Consider the following 17,051-nt stretch of genomic DNA (forward strand, 5'->3'; position numbering starts at 1 on the left):
GCTGCGTATTTCGAGGCCACTTGAATCTGTCTAATAAATCTTCTATTTTGCGGAGGATTTTGGCCGAGGGATGCCTGTTAAACCCAAATGTTCATTGACTTGAAATTTAGGTTATTTGCATCAATTGCTACATGGGTTGTTGGCAATGCTTTGCATATAGTGGAGTGTGCTTGAAATAAAACCGGGTCCATTAAATTAAAAAAAAAATTGAAGCAGTGAAGCCCTGCTGTCTTACACAAACACTGAAATCCTGCATGTATAATGAGGACTAACATCCTAACTCTGTCATTTAACTTTTCCCAACCAGACGTGTTCTCAGCGCATTGACATTAAACCTCCATTCTCAGTGTTTGGGGGAGGTGATGCCAGGCATCTGGGAGCGCGTTAAATTTATTTTATTTATTTCTATTTCTAAATAGGGCAACCCCTAGCTGTTTTGATTTATGTATGGTTTGTCTGGATTGTATGGTTGTTTTTTATAAGGGCTTTTAAAAATTGTTTTTAATGTATTTATTTATTTATTCATTTGTCCAATACACAATACTGTACTGTACATATGGAAGAGAATAGACATGAAGTAATATATATAAAGATAATATGTAAAAATAGAGAAGAAGATATATGAAAGGAAAAAACAATATATGATATATGAGATAAAGGAAAGACAATTGGACAGGGGACGAAAGGCACACTAGTGCACTTATGTACGCCCCTTACTGACCTCTTAGAAACCTGGAGAGGTCAATCATGGATAGTCTAAGGGAGAAATGTTGGGGGTTAGGGGTTGACACTATTGAGTCCGGTAATGAGTTCCATGCTTTGACAACTCGATTGTTAAAGTCATATTTTTTACAGTCAAGTTTGGAGTGGTTAATATTAAGTTTGAATCTGTTGTGTGCTCTTGTGTTGTTGCGGTTGAAGCTGAAGTAGTCATTGACCGGTAGGATGTTGCAGCATATGATCTTATGGGCAATACTTAAATCGTGTTTTAGGCGTCGTAGTTCTAAGCTTTCAAGACCCAGGATTGTTAGTCTATTTTCGTAGGGTATTCTGTTTCGAGTGGAGGAGTGAAGGGCTCTTCTGGTGAAATATCTTTGGACGTTTTCAAGGGCGTTGATGTCCGAGATGTAGTATGGGTTCCAGACAGATGAGCTGTATTCAAGGATGGGTCTGGCAAAAGTTTTGTATGCTCTGGTGAGTAGTGTGAGATTGCCGGAGCAGAAGCTACGTAGGATCAGGTTAACAACTGTAGAAGCCTTTTGGGCGATATTGTTGCAGTGGGCTTTAGCACTTAGGTTATTTGATATTAGTGTTAATATTGGATTTGTATATGTATTGCTTGTTGTGAGCCGCTCCGAGTCCTCGGAGAGGGACGGCATACAGATCTAATAAATTATTATTATTATTATTATTATTATTATTATTATTATTATTATTATTATTAAGGTTGCACTACATCAGAGGTCTTCAAACTTGGAAACTTTAAGACTTGTCGACTTCAGCTCCCAGAATTCTCCAGCCAGCTATGCTGCAATCTTGCCAGAAACGGCGTAGGGTCTTCTGTTTGGGTGGGGAGTTGGACTAGATGACCGACAAGGTCCCTTCCAACTCTGTTGATCTGTTAAACATCCCGCACGGACTCTGGGCCTCTCTTGATCTCTTCTGTCCTGCGGCTGGAGCTTCCCCAGTGCCATGAAACGATCTCTCTCCTCTCTCGGCAGGTTTGCGATGTACCCAGCCGTCTGAATCCTGCTTGAACGGTGGAAGGTGTGAGACCTATCAAAACGGAACAGGAGTGTGTCTGTGAGTACTGCCTTGCTTTTTATAAGTGAAAGTGTGCAAAAGATTTCAACCCTGAGATGGGCCGAGAGAAAGATGTTGGCAATGTTGTTTGCTTCCTGTGCATGTCCCAGTGAACAGAATCTCATGTGTGAGGGCATGCCAGAAACTTGAAGCTTTGCGCGCAGTGCATTGGTAGTGGTAGTAGCAACAATCCCGCCCTGAGCAAAATGGCTTCTGTAATCTGGTGACTCCTGGATTTGTTCCTTCCAGACTCAACAGGATTATTATTATTATTATTATTATTATTATTATTATTATTATTATTATTATTATTATTATTATTATTTAGAAACATAGAAACATAGAAGACTGACGGCAGAAAAAGACCTCATGGTCCATCTAGTCTGCCCTTATACTATTTCCTGTATTTTATCTTACGATGGATCTATGTTTATCCCAGGCATGTTTAAATTCAGTTACTGTGGATTTACCAACCACGTCTGCTGGAAGTTTGTTCCAAGGATCTACTCCTCTTTCAGTCAAATCATATTTTCTCATGTTGCTTTTGATCTTTCCCCCAACTAATTTCAGATTGTGTCCCCTTGTTCTTGTGTTCACTTTCCTATTAAAAATACTTCCCTCCTGAACCTTATTTAACCCTTTAACATATTTAAATGTTTCGATTTATTAGATTTATATGCCGCCCCTCTCCGTAGAATCGGGGCGGCTCACAGCAATAATAAAAACAATGTACAATAACAAATCTAATAGCAGATCTAACATTTAAAAATATCTAAAACCCCCTTATTTAAAAACCAGACATACACACAGACATACCATACATAAAATATAAAGGCCAGGGGGAGACATCTCAATTCCCCCATGCCTGATGGCAGAGGTGGGTTTTAGGGAGTTTACGAAAGGCAAGGAGGGTGGGGGCAATCCTAATCTCCGGAGGGAGCTGGTTCCAGAGGGTCGGGGCCGTCACAGAGAAGGCTCTTCCCCTGGGTCCCGCCAGACGACATTGTTTAGCCGACGGAACCCATAGAAGGTCAACTCTGTGTGACCTAACTGGTCGTTGGGAATGCACCTCCTCAGGCTCTCAAATATATGTGGAGAGCCCCAGGCCAGGGAAGGCGGTCCCAATCCAATCCTATCTCTAGATCTTGGTGCATTCAAGGAATATCGTTAGACTATGATACAGAATTTGGTGCCCTCGGGGAGATTTTTGCAAGCTGTTGGCTTTTCCTAGCCTGATTCTATAATGGTTGTCAGTTGCCTTCCGGTCAAAAACCAACTCTGTCGAAATGGATGGATGAGAAAAGTCAGCGGGCTCTTGTCTTTTTTCACTTTGTTGTAAAAGGAAATAGGAAAAGTAGCCCGCCCTGGTTCCAAACTAGATAAGAATGTTTGGAAAGTAGTGGTAAACTTTGAAGTAGGCAGCAATAGCAGTAGCATTTAGACTCCATGGTGCTTTTACAGCCCTATCGAAGTGGTTTACAGCATCAACAATGGTGGAAGTTAACTAAATTGGAATTAAATTGAACAGAACCAAGAATCGGTGGGCATTAATGGCTAAGTGTCGAGTTGAAACTAGGGAAATCCTGTTTTGAAGCTCTTATCAATCATGGAAAAACTATTGTAGAAACAGAAACATAGAAGACTGACGGCAGAAAAAGACCTCATAGTCCATCTAGTCTGCCATTATACTATTTCCTGTATTTTATCTTACAATGGATATATATTTATCCCAGGCATGTTTAAATTCAGTTACTGTGGATTTACCAACCACGTCTGCTGGAAGTTTGTTCCAAGGATCTACTACTCTTTCAGTAAAATAATATTTTCTCATGTTGCCTTTGATCTTTCCCCCAACTAACTTCAGATTGTGTCCCCTTGTTCTTGTGTTCACTTTCCTATTAAAAACACTTCCCTCCTGAACCTTATTTAACCCTTTAACATGATGTTTCGATCATGTCCCCCCTTTTCCTTCTGTCCTCCAGACTATATAGATTGAGTTCATTAAGTCTTTCCTGATACATTTTATACATAAGACCTTCCACCATTCTTGTAGCCCATCTTTGGACCCGTTCAATTTTGTCAATATCTTGTTGTAGGTGAGGTCTCCAGAACTGAACACAGTATTCCAAATGTGGTCTCACCAGCGCTCTATATAAGGGGATCACAATCTCCCTCTTCCTGCTGTGGGACATACCTTTCTCATAAAGGGGTTGTTATGGGAGGGGAGCATTGGTTGTCGCATGTCGTGCCAGAATGGGACAACTCGCCTAAGCCAACTTAACACAGAGGTCTCTAAAGTTGGCAACTTTAGGACTTGTGGACTACAACTCCCAGAACTCTCCAGCCAACATTCTGGGAGTTGAAGTGCTCATATCACCAAACCAGAGGGCCATGAAAATATTGATTGGACCCTTCACATCCTGCACATGAGGGCATGAGCGACTGTGAGCAATGACTCCCTGTCCAAATAGGGCCGCAACTGGTGCACCAGGCGAACCTGGGCAAACGCCCTCCTCGCCACAGCCGAAAAATGGTGTTCCAATGTTAGCTGTGGATCGAGAAGGATGCCCAAGTTGCGAACCCTCTCTGAGGGGGTCAATAATTCCCCCCCAAGGGTAATGGATGGACAGATGGAATTGTCCTTGGGAGGCAAAACCCACAGCCACTCCATCTTGTCTTGGTTGAGTATGAACCTGTTGAAACCCATCCAGACCTCAACAGCCTCCAGGCACACATCCCAATGATGTGTGTGGAGGAGGTGGGGGGGAAGCAGGCCCCCTTTCTTTTATTCCCCCCCCCCCAAGACACACACACACTTTCTATGCTTTGCTAGGAGAAAGCAGGGAAACCCCTCCAGCACATCAATCAGCATGAGAGCAATTCAACAGACAAAGGCTGGGCTCCTTGGTGTATGTACATAAGTACATACACACACACACACACCACACACTCCTATTAAAAGGTGTGTTTGGGGTGGGGGTGGTTGTTTTATTTTTGTGGTGCTCCAAGAAGCAAACCTACCCCAGACCCTCTCTAAAAAACCTCATCTTCTTCCATTCGGAAGAGTGACAGCTGGGATTCGGTCAGAATTCAGCAGCTATTGTTGAGGTGGGGGAGACGAATGCTTTGTGACTAATCTCAGAAGGGTTCCCAGAATGGCTTGATTCACTCTCGACCCCCCCTCCACCCCATTTATTCCCCCCTCCCCTTCCCAATCTTCTGGTCATTCTTCTTCTGCCTCAAAGACCCGTTTGTCTCCCCGGTTTCCAATGGGGCGGACAGATGGGATTGAATGGGGCCAGGACAGAGGTGGGAGTTCTTTGCCAAGGGAGGGGGCAGGGGGAGGTTTCTTCTTCTGCTGCTGCCCACCCCCAACCCCCAGTCAGGAGGGGGAATCTCTTTGCATAAATTGTAAGTGTTGCTTCCTCTTGATACCGGTGCCTTCCACCTGTGCTGGGTAGGGGAGAGTTACAGCCTGGATGGTGGACTCTTGTAAATGCCTTGCTCAAGGGCAGTAAATGCTTCCCCTCCCCGGACACGGTTGGTGTTGGCTTAGGCAGGGATTCTCCCCTTGGCAACTGGAAGATGTCCAGACTTCAAAACCCAGGAGGCTCTTTTCCCCAGCCGAAGCAACACGAGCTCAGGTGAAGTTTGTAAATCTGGATCAGAGGAAAAGCGAGTGGGATATAAATGCAGGAAGCAGACTTAAAATTAGCAAGTGTTTGTGGGGCAAATGTTTCAATGGGCTAAAGGCTGTATTTAAAAAAAAAATGAAACTCTGTTCCATCTCTCCTCCTCCTCCCCTTCTTCTCCTCCTCCTTCTCCTTCTCCTCTTCCTCTTCTTTTCCTTTTCCTTTTCTTCCTCCTCCTCCTCTTCTCCTCCTCCTTCTCCTCTTCCTCTCCTTTCTTCTCTACCTCTCCTTCTCCTTCTCTTCTCCTCCTCCTTCTCCTCCTCCTTTTCCTCCTCCTCCTCCTTTCTCCTGCTCCTGCTCCTCCTCCTCTTCTCCTCCTCTTCTCCTTCTCTTCCTCCTCTTCCTCCTCCTCCTCCTTTTCACCTGCTCCTCTTCCTCTCCTCCTCCTCTCCTCCTGCTCCTCCTCTTCCTCCTCCTTTTCTCGTGCTCCTGCTCCTCCTCTTCCTCTTCTCTTCCTCCTCCTCCTCCTTTTCTCCTGCTCCTCCTCCTCTTCCTCTTCTCCTCCTCTTCTCTTCCTCCTCCTCCTCCTTTTCTCCTGCTCCTCCTCCTCTTCCTCTTCCTCTTCTCCTCCTCCTCTTCTCTTCCTCCTCCTCCTTTTCTCGTGCTCCTCCTCCTCTTCCTCTTCTCCTCCTCCTCCTCTCCTCCTCCTCCTTTTCTCGTGCTCCTCCTCTTCCTCTCCTCCTCCTCCACCTCCTCCTCTTCTTCTCCTTCTCTTCCTCCTCCTCCTCTTCCTCCCCCTCCTTCTTTTCTCCTGCTCCTCTTCCTCTTCTCCTTCTCCTCTTCCTCCTCTCCTCCTCCTCCTCCTCCCATTCTCCTCCCCTTCCTCTCCTCCTCCTCCTCCTCCTCTTGTCTTCAGAACATTGTTGTCAGGTCAAAAAGCTTATAAAAATAATTTCATCCAGTGGACACGCTAGGGAGGAAGAGAGAGAGAGAGAATCAGTCTGGTGTTGGGTTAAAAGGTTGGGATTAAGTGCCGAGACGGGGTTCAACTCTACAGGCAGTCTTCAATTTACAACTGGGACTAGGACTTCCATTCCTAAACTGACCTGAGTCTTTGGAGATTATTATTATTATTATTAAGTGAGAGGTGCCCAAGACCACCACCTTATTTGCTGCAATTATTCTGCAAATGACAGACCTTTTAATTGAATCTGACTTCCTCTGTTGACTTTGCTTGGGGTCACCAACCTCTCCTTCCCCCCCTCCCTACCCTACAGGGTTGTTGGGATAAAACGGAAGGCTTCCTCATCTGGAAGGAAAATGAGATGCGAAGGGAACGGGTTAAATTGATGCCAAATCCACAGGGACATGGAATCAAAGTTGACATGTGCCTCGAGAAGCTGGTTTCCCTAACTTTGGTTGCGTCTGTCACTTCTTGCCTAAAAAAGATGAAAAGAAGTTTCTATCTCCATGCTGGTTTCCCGCCTGGTTGATCAGCAGTGGGGAGAAGAGAAGCTTTTTGCCAAGCCTGGATCCGACCCACAATCACATCATTCGGGCTCACATATGATCTCATCCTCCCAGAGATTTCTGGCCCCGCTCGGGCTTTTGAGCTCGCACAGCCGAGCGCCTGCGTTTTATATTTGATACGATAGAATTAAAACTAACGCCCGGAGTGGGAAATGTTGGTTCGGGCCACCAGCAAACCACCCCTCCTCCCGTCGCTGCGGGTGGCTTCCAGACTTCTGCCAAGTGTGGGTTTTGCGGTAACGAATGCAAACTGCAGCTTTGCAAAAAAAATCCTCCCCCCCCCTTCTGTTCCCAGATCAGATGAAAAGGTTTCTCCGGGATCGCGTCTCCGTACAAGGAGAGATACTAATTAAGCGTTGGCAGGGCTGCCTTTCGGGGTTGCCCTCCCCTCCACGCAGATGAAAAAGGGGGTGATTTATCTGATTTTTCTAGACTGTTGCACATACTTGGACGGCTGCCACTTTCCCAGCAACGCTCCTGGTTTGCCCAGTGGTGCTTCTGGGAGCGGATTCGTGCTTCCCGGGGATTTGCCTTTACCAAATTCACTGGGTCAGACCCAGTACCTATCCCAAAGCCCACCTCGTGAGTCGCGACCCCCGTTTCTTTGACCTGAAGCAGCCTGTGCTGTCTGTAGCCCCTTCTATATTGAATCCTGCATCCAGTTTTGGTCACCCCACTATAAAAAGGGTGCCAATCAGCTTAAAACTCTGTTGCGAGAACTGGCACTAGACTTATGGTTGGGGGTCACCACAACATGAGGAACTGTATTAAGTGAGCCGCCCCGAGTCTGCAGAGAGGGGCGGCATACAAATCTAAATAATAATAATAATAATAATAATAATAATAATAATAATAATAATTATTATTATTATTATTATTATGGAGTCGCGGCATTAGAAAGGTTGAGAACCACTGGCTTAAGAGCCTCTATACAAAACATGAAGGGCTTCCCAAGGAGTTAAGCACGGGTCAATTTCCGGTTATCATCACCATCATCGTTTTTATCTGCACAACTAACTCGAGGGAACTTTCTCCCAGTCGCCCGGTCAAATTATTATTATTATTATTTATTAGATTTGTATGCCGCCCCTCTCCGGAGAATCGGAGCGGCTCACAACAATAAAACAGTACAAATCCAATAGTAAAAACAGTTTAAAACCTTAATATAAAAAGCAATCATACATCTCATACAAACCATTCATAAAACAAAAACGGTCCAGGGGAATCAATTCCCCCATGCCTGACGACATAGGTGGGTTTTTAGGAGTTTGCGGAAGGCAAGGAGGATGGGGGCAATCCTAATCTCCGGGGGGACATGATCGAAACATTTAAATATGTCAAAGGGTTAAATAAGGTTCAGGAGAGAAGTGTTTTCAATAGGAAAGTGAACACAAGAACAAGGGGACACAATCTGAAGTTAGTTGGGGGAAAGATCAGAAGCAACATGAGAAAATATTATTTTGCTGAAAGAGTAGTAGATGCTTGGAACAAACTTCCAGCAGGGGTGGTTGGTAAATCCACAGGAACTGAATTTAAACATGCCTGGGGATAAACATAGATCCATCGTAAGATAAAATACAGGAAATAGTATAAGGGCAGACTAGATGGACCAGGAGGACTTTTTCTGCCGTCAGTCTTCTATGTTTCTATATTTCTATGATGTGGAGACTCTAGAAAGGGTGCAGAGAAGAGCAACCAGGATGATTCGGGGACTGGAGATCAAATCATTGCAGGAACTGGGCCTGGCTAGGCTAGTGAAGAGAAGGACCAGGGGAGACAGGAGAGCATCTTCCAATATTTATTTATTTATTTCATTTTGTCCAATACACAATAATACACAATGAAGGTGATAAAGGGATACCTTCAAGGGGAAAAAAAGAAAAGGAAATTAGAGAAGGAATAGAAGAGAGAGTATAGGATAAGATAAATCAAAGAGAAAATAGAAGAAAGATAAAGGGATAGAAGAGGAGATATATGGGATACAGGAGAGACAATAGGACAGGGGTCGGAAGGCATGCTGGGGCACTTATGCACACCCCTTACTGACCTCTTAGGAATCTGGAGAGGTCAACCGTGGACAGTCTAAGGGAAAAACGTTGGGGGTTAGGGGATGATACTACGGAGTCCGGTGATGAGTCCCACGCTTCAACAACTCTATTGCTAAAGTCGTATTTTTTACAGTCCAGTTTGGAGCGGTTAATATTGAGCTTGAACCTGTTATGTGCTCTAGTGTTGTTGTGGTTGAAGCTGAAGAAGTCGTTGACAGGCAGGATGTTGCAGCATATGATCTTGTGGGAAATACTTAGATCATGTTTAAGGTGGCTATTTGTGAGGCTGCCATAGAGAAGAGGGGGTCAAGCTGTTTATTATTATTATTATTATTATTATTATTATTATTATTATTATTTATTAGATTTGTATGCCGCCCCTCTCCGTAGACTCGGGGCAGCTCACAACAACAACACAATATATAACAAATCTAATACCGTAATTAAAAGTCACTAAAACCCCCTTATTAAAAAGAAAACATATACACAAACATACCATGCATAAACTGTATAGGCCCGGGAGAGATGTCTCAGTTCCCCCATGCCTGGCGGCAGAGGTGGGTTTTAAGAAGTTTACAAAAGACAAGGTGGGTGGGGGCAATTCTAATCTCTGTGGGGAAGCTGATTCCAGTGGTTGTTAAATGACAACTTGCTCATCAACTTCTGGGGTGAGGTTTGCCTCCAGCCCAGTGAGTCTGTCTGAGCCCCCTTTGCAAAAAGTCACCTGGTGGCCTCTTTTCCCTTCACCTGGGCTGTTCCCAGTTGCCTGCCGGCCTCTTTTCTCTTCGCCTGGGCTGTTCCCAGTCGCCTGCCGGCCTCTTTTCCCTTCACCTGGGCTGTTCCCATCGCCTGGTGGCCTCTTTTCCCTTCGCCTGGGCTGTTCCCATCGCCTGGTGGCCTCTTTTCCCTTCACCTGGGCTGTTCCCATCGCCTGGTGGCCTCTTTTCCCCTTCGCCTGGGCTGTTCCCATCGCCTGGTGGCCTTTTTCCCCTTCGCCTGGGCTGTTCCCATCGCCTGGTGGCCTCTTTTCCCCTTCGCCTGGGCTGTTCCCATTGCCTGGTGGCCTCTTTTCCCTTCGCCTGGGCTGTTCCCAGTCGCCTGCTGGTCTCTTTTCCCTTCGCCTGGGCTGTTCCCAGTCACCTGGTGGCCTCTTTTCCCTTCGCCTTGGCTGTTCCCAATCACCTGGTGGCCTCTTTTCCCTTCGCCTGGGCTGTTCCCAGTCGCCTGGTTGCCTCTTTTCCCGTCGCCTGCTGGCCGCTCTTCCCTTCGCCTTGGCTGTTCCCAATCACCTGGTGGCCTCTTTTCCCTTCGCCTGGGCTGTTCCCAATCGCCTGGTGGCCTCTTTTCCCTTTGCCTGGGCTGTTCCCAATCGCCTGGTGGCCTCTTTTCCCTTTGCCTGGGCTGTTCCCATCACCTGGTGGCCTCTTTCCCCTTCGCCTGCGCTGTTCCCAGTCGCCTGGTGGCCTCTTTTCCCTTCGCCTGGACTGTTCCCAGTCGCCTGCTGGCTGCTTTTCCCTTTGTAGAAGGAAGGGCCCAGAAAAGTAAACTTGAGTCGAAAGTTTCTTGTCCTAGAATTCAGCAAGGTCACAAGCGCGCCAGGATTTCTTTCCCAAGCTTTCAGAGCCGCGCGGTTATTCAACTCGAGAATCCATTGTTAACTACTTTAAGGAACGGAAGTCTTTCAGCTCAGAGGTTTTCCTCAGTCTTTAACCTGTCCTGACTCCCATGGAAATGCTTGTGATAATAATAAATGGGAGGGTGAGGGGGGGGAGCAGAGGAATATAGACTCGCAGGAAATGGGTGTGGTGTGGAAATGGCTCAAGGAAGCAAGAATAGTTTGGTTGGGATCCTGCCGTGGGGACTCCGTCCTGGCAGCTCTCGCTGGGAAAAAGAGCGAGTCATTTTAATTTAGGCACGATGCGGATGGAAGCCGATCCCTTCTGTTTCTTAAAAAAAAAATCATAATCCCTCCAGAAAGCACAATAATTAGCAAAATGTATGAATGCGCGGAGACTTGCGAGGCCAGGAAGACTCAGAGTACTTTGAAATATGGAGTAGATGGTGGATCGAGCCTAGAAAAACAAAAAGAAACAGAAAGAGCTAAAATAGAAGCATAACATGTAAATACGTATAAGCATTTTAGCTATTGTAACAACATAATATTGTAACAACATAATATTAGCTATTGTAACAACATAATATTAGTACAGTATAGGCAGTGTACTGTATATAAAAATGTGATGAAGCTCAAAAGAAGAAGTTGCAAGAATGTAGCAATGCAGAATCCCTTATTTTATAAAAAAGACTGAAAATTAATAAATTCTATTAAAAAAAGAACCCATTCTGTCATGAGCAGAGCATAAGAAGAGCCCTGCTGAATCGGGCCAAAGCCCATCGAGTCCAGCATTCTGTGTCCCACAGTGGTCCCCCGATTGTCCATGGGGATCTTGAGCAGAAAGAGAAGGCAAGACCCTCCCTTTCCCTGGAGCCGTTGAGTACCTAAGAGTTCTGGCTCTGGAAGGTCTTATATCTCATGTTTCAAAGATATTATTGCTTATGGCTCCTTGACATAGGATAGTTTTGTACCACTATGTCTCAATTAAGAACATCACCAGAAGCATCATTGTTGAGCCATGCAAAGGTGCCTTTGCTAGTATCTGAACAATCCAGAAGAGGACCTAGAGTGCAGAGCATGGCCAAAGTTTTCCCTTTTCAAAATACTCAGACAACCAGACAGGACACCCTCCAGCTGTTTAAATAATGGCTGCAGAATTCTGGGAGGTGAAGGCTGAAGGGTGAGGAGACTACTTACTCCCAACTTTTATTTCCCAGCTGGGGTGGGACCCCCACTCTTTACATCCAATTTATTGCTACACTCAAAGTCCACCTGGGCACCCAAGTGATTTTGCGTTTGTTTGTTTTTTTAAAGCAAATGCTCCTTTTAGAAAGATGGGTCAGGTGGGAGCGAAGGGAAGAGGAACGGCGAAGTTCTCAACCGTTTCTTTGAATGAAAAATGATGGAGGGAGGGAGGAAAGAAGAGACCCAGAAGGAAAGAGAAGGAAAAACGGGAATGGAAGAGAAAAGAAGAGAAGAGAGGAGGAAGAAATAAGGAAGGAAGGAAGGAAGGAAGGAGGGAAGGAAGGAAGGAGGGAGGGAGGGAAGGAAGGAAGGAGGGAGGGAGGGAAGGAAGGAAGGAGGGAAGGAAGGAGGGAAGGAAGGAAGGAGGGAGGGAGGGAGGGAGGGAAGGAAGGAAGGAGGGAAGGAAGGAGAGAAGGAAGGAAGGAGGGAAGGAAGGAAGGAAGGAAGGAGAGAAGAAAAGGAATGGATGAAAAAAATCCACACAAGAGGGTCCCCATTTGGTTGCTCCTGGGGGCAGGAAAACAAAAACAGAGCCCTTTTGGCGCCTGCTGCCTTGCAAAATAATTCAGTTTTTTTTTGGAGCTAATTGGCCATTTGTCCCTCCCTTTCCTCAAGCAGCTTGTCTTAGAAATGCAGGACAAGGGACAGGGAAGTTGTCCTAGATTGCACCAATTAATGAAGTGGTTAATTTGATCTTTGGCTCTCCTCGCTTTTTCCTTCTCAGGCTCCTCAGAGGAGGGGCTTCAACCCCCCCTCCCTTGGCTTCTCCCCCACCCCCCAAAAATGTGGGTCACGTGCTTTTCTTCCTCCCCAGAGTAAGGCCATCTGTGTGGCTGCCCACCCACTCGGTGGGAACCTCAGTCGGTGGCTGTGGTTTTATTCCTCCTGCAGCGTTTAGGACAGCAAGCAGCAGGCCAAAATTGTCCCTCCCCTGCCTTCCCAAGTCTCTCTCTCTCTCTTTCTCTCTCTCTCTGTGTACCAGGGAACAGTTTTGTTCAATAATTTCACACACACACACACCAGTGTTTTTTGCATCCCACCAGTTGATGCACACCCTGAAAACGTTGGCCAAGAACCCTTGGTTTGCTTACCCCTTGAGGGTCCGGAAGGGGTCAGCTGTGGTTTATTCATTCATTCATTCATTCATTTATTAGATTTGTATGCCGCCCCTCTCCAAAGACTCGGGGCGGCTCACAACAGCAATAAAAACAATATAGCAGTGGAACAAATCTAATATTAAAAATTGACTTAGCTCAGAGCTCTTCAAACTAGGCAACTTTAAGACTTGTGGGCTTCCAACTTTCAGAATTCTCCAGTTCATCTTCGTTGTTGAACCAGCTGGTCCCTGGGCTGGAGGCATTGAGGGCCCCTCACTCTTTCTGGTTGGATCGGATGCAAGACTACTACTTTATAAACGGACCCTCCAATTTGGCTTCGTCCATGTTCCTGGAGGATGTGAGGCAGCTTTCCAAAGTTGCTTTAGGGCAAGGCTTCTCAATTATTTTCTGTTCCCTCCCCGGAAAAAGGCCTGCACTGGCTGCCGATCAGTTTCCGGTCACAATTCAAAGTGTTGGTAATGACCTATAAAGTCCTTCATGGCATCAGACCAGAATATCTTCTGCCGCACGAATCCCAGCGGCCGATAACGTCCCACAGAGTTGGCCTTCTCTGGGTCCTGTCGACTAAACAATGTCGTCTGGCGGGCCCCAGCTGTAGAGGATGTCCCTCCTTGTCCACCAGCAGATTTGCCATACCGCTCATGGCTACCATGGTGCCCACTGAGAACAGGAAGAATCTACGCAGCTGCCCCGCCCCGCCTGACCGCCTTCTCTTCCGGGCTCGGAGCAGCGTGCAACAGAGAAAACACTCCCCGTCTGGGGGAATTGAACGAGAGGGACCACGCATGGTCCTAGGGATCACATGCACCCCCCCTTAGCATCGATCCGTGACCGCATAGAGGGTGTGCCCCACTATTTGAAAAGCATTGCTTTAGAGCAGTGTTCCCCAACCTTGGCAACTTGAAGATATTTGGACTTCAACTCCCAGAATTCCCCAGCCAGCAAATGGTGGCTGGGGAATTCTGGGAGTTGAAGTCCAGATATCTTCAAGTTGCCAAGGTTGGGAAACACTGCTTTAGAGGACCCCTTTAAAGCCAGTGGTTCCATGAGCGGGGTGGGGGCTACCTTCAACTGGCCCCTTTATGAGGTGTCCCAAGCTGGGCTTACTTTGTAGGGGCAGAACTTGGGTTCTTGGTTCCTTAAATTAACTCCAGGCCCTGACTGGGTCTGCCTCCATTGGGGTGTGGAGAACTCTTCCCAACAGTCCCCTGCCCCACCAGCCAAAGGATTGCCCCCTCCTGTCGCGCCCCCCACCCGCCAGCCAAGTGGGTTTTTGTTAACAGCTGGCTGTGGAATTTCACTCCTGTTTAAATTTCAAAAGAATTGACAACCCTTTGCGAAGTGGGGTGGTGGTGTTTCCCTGGTTGGCTTCCGTAGGCCAATGGAGGTGATTTGTAGCCCCATATCACTCCGGCTGCTAGTTAGCAGTGTAGAACGTGTTCAACATTTGCCACCCCTGAGGCCTTCGCACGTCCGCAGGATGAAAGGTCCAGCTGGCCAGAGGCATCCTGGCTGGCTTTGGCACTCTGGAGAAGCCGTGGATCTCAGCTTGTCGCTGTCAAACTTTTATCTGCTGGGTTTAGTCCAAGATTTCTCAACATTGGCAATTCTAAGGAGAAACTTCCAAACAGGACAATGAACAGAAGTTGAAACAGAAGTTATGGGTGCTTCATCACTGGAGGTTTTAAAGTGGACACTAGACAGTCATTTGTCTAAAATGGTATGGGCCCGCAGGGGTAGGCAAAATTGGCTCTTCTATGACTTGTGGACTTCAACTCCCAGAATTCCTGGGCCAATCATGCTAGCTCAGGAATTCTGGGAGTTGAAGTCCACATGTCATAGAAGAGCCACCTTGGCCTACCTTTGGATAGGTAGTGTTTTGTTTGTTTGTTTGTTTTCTTATTTATTCAATTTCTAGGCTGCCCTCCTCCTGAGACTCGGGGTCTCAGCAATACACAATAACAATAGAAATAGAAATTTACTAAAACAAGACCTATACCCAATAAAATTTTAAACCAATTAAATTAGTCCATCAATCCATTCATCCCATACGAATCCTAATCACACTTTCATTCAACCAATCAATAATAATAATAATATTGGAAAACAATACAAAAATGGATTGAGGAATGTAACCAAACAGACAGTAGAACTTAGACCAGATGAGTTCCCCCCCCCCATGGGTGGCAAAAGGGCGTGCACGCCCACAATACCAGATGCACACAAGCTCACACCCACAATACAATGCACTCCCCACTGCATGCACAACACCCCCATGCTGTCCCCACACACATGTGCATAGGCCTCACCAGGGATGGGCTGCTGCCTGGACCGGAGGGGGGGAACGCAATGGGGTAGAGAAAATGGAGCTTCCCCCCAGAGCACCCAATTTGCACTGAAAGAGGTTGAAAGAAAATGCAGGGCGTCCTGCTTAAGCCATGCCCACAGTGTGGTAGTAAAAATTTTGGTAGCCCTTCACTGGGCCTCACTAAAGCCTCAGGACTTCCTTTAGGCCCATTGGGCCATTTTTCGCCCTCCCCTGGCTTCCGGAAAGCCTCCAGAGCCTATAGATGGCAAAAACCGAGCCCAGTGGGCTGAACTTCTGGTAGGCCCGTTGGGTCCGTTTTTCGCCATCCATGGGCTCTGTAAGTTTTCCCGAGGCCTGGGTAGGGTGAAAAATGGCCTCCACCAACTCTCTGAAGGCCGAAAATCAGCTGGCCAGCACGCAAATGCAAGCTGGAACTGACATAGGGCAACGCCTTGTGTGCTCTCAGATATGGTTCCACATGCCACTTGTGGCACCCATGCCATAGATTCACCATCATGAGTATAGGGCTGTGATGGCGATCCTATGGCCATATCATGGCGACCTTATCAGAAGGCATGCAAGGTGTTGCCCTATGTGAGCTCCAGCGCGGGAAACTCCAGTTTGGGAAAACGGACGTACGGTTTGCTGTTGTGCTATTTTTTGCACTCTGGAGGGTTCAGGGAAGCTTCCTGAAGCTCCGAGTGCAAAAAACAGCACAATGAGCAAACTGGAAGTTTGGAAAAAATGGACTTCCGGTTTGTCCATTGTGCTATTTTTTGCACTCTGGGGATTCAGGAAGCTTTCCTGAGGGCTCCACAGTGCAAAAAACAGCACATGGATGGAAGGAGGGAATGGGTGTGGACAGATGCATGCATGCTAGCACATGTACATATACCCTTTTGGCACGCGGACCAAAAAAGGTTCTCCATCACAGGTATAGGACCTCCTGCTTGTGGGGGTTGGACTGCAAGACCTCCAAAGTCCCTTCCAGTTCTATTTTGCATTATTATATTAAGGAAAAACTTCCTAACAGTTAGGGCAATTAACCAGTGGAACGGCTTCCCTCCAGACGTTGTGGGTGCTTCATCACGGGAGGCTTTTAAGAGGAGACTAGAGAGCCACGTGTTCGAAATGGTATAGGACTGTGATGGTGAACCTATGGCACGGGTGCCACAAGTGACATGTGGAGCCATATCTGAGCCGGGGTGGCGCAGCAGGTAGAGTGCTGTACTGCAGGCCACTGAAGCTGACTTGTAGATCTGAAGGTCAGCGGTTCAAATCTCATCACCGGCTCAAGGTTGACTCAGACTTCCATCCTTCCGAGGTGGGTCAAATGAGGACCCGGATTGTGGGGGCAATAGCCTTGCTCTGTTAAAAAAAGTGCTATTGCTAACATGTTGTAAACCGCCCTGAGTCTAAGGAGAAGGGCGGCATAAAAATCAAATGAATGAATGAATGAATGAATGAATGAATGAATGAATGAATGAATGAATGAATAAATAAATAAATGCTGGCACACAAGCCGTTGCCCCAGCTCAACTCCAATGTGCATGTGTGTGCCAGCCAGCTGATTTTTGGCTCACACAGAGGCTGGGAGGGTGTTTTTGGCTTCCAGAGAGTCTCCGGAGGGATGGGGAAGGGCGGTTTTACCCTCCCCTGACTCCAGGGAAGCCTTTGGAGGCTGGGGAGGGTGGAAATGAGCCTACTGAGTCCATCAGAAGTTGGGAAACAGGCCATTTCCAGCCCACAGAG

At 46.8% G+C, this 17,051-nt stretch overlaps 1 protein-coding gene across 1 annotated transcript in view; it reads left to right on the plus strand.

Moving 5' to 3' along the window:
• Positions 1–17,051, plus strand: part of NOTCH1 (notch receptor 1) — a 125,421-nt gene that overhangs the window by 11,284 nt on the left and 97,086 nt on the right. Inside the window, exon 2 of the mRNA XM_070758900.1 lies at positions 1,722–1,803. Coding sequence (XP_070615001.1) covers positions 1,722–1,803 — 82 coding nt within the window. The remainder of the gene's footprint in view (positions 1–1,721; positions 1,804–17,051) is intronic.

The sequence above is a fragment of the Erythrolamprus reginae genome, chromosome 8, assembly GCF_031021105.1.
Source record: "Erythrolamprus reginae isolate rEryReg1 chromosome 8, rEryReg1.hap1, whole genome shotgun sequence".
Taxonomy (NCBI): Eukaryota; Metazoa; Chordata; class Lepidosauria; order Squamata; family Dipsadidae; genus Erythrolamprus; species Erythrolamprus reginae.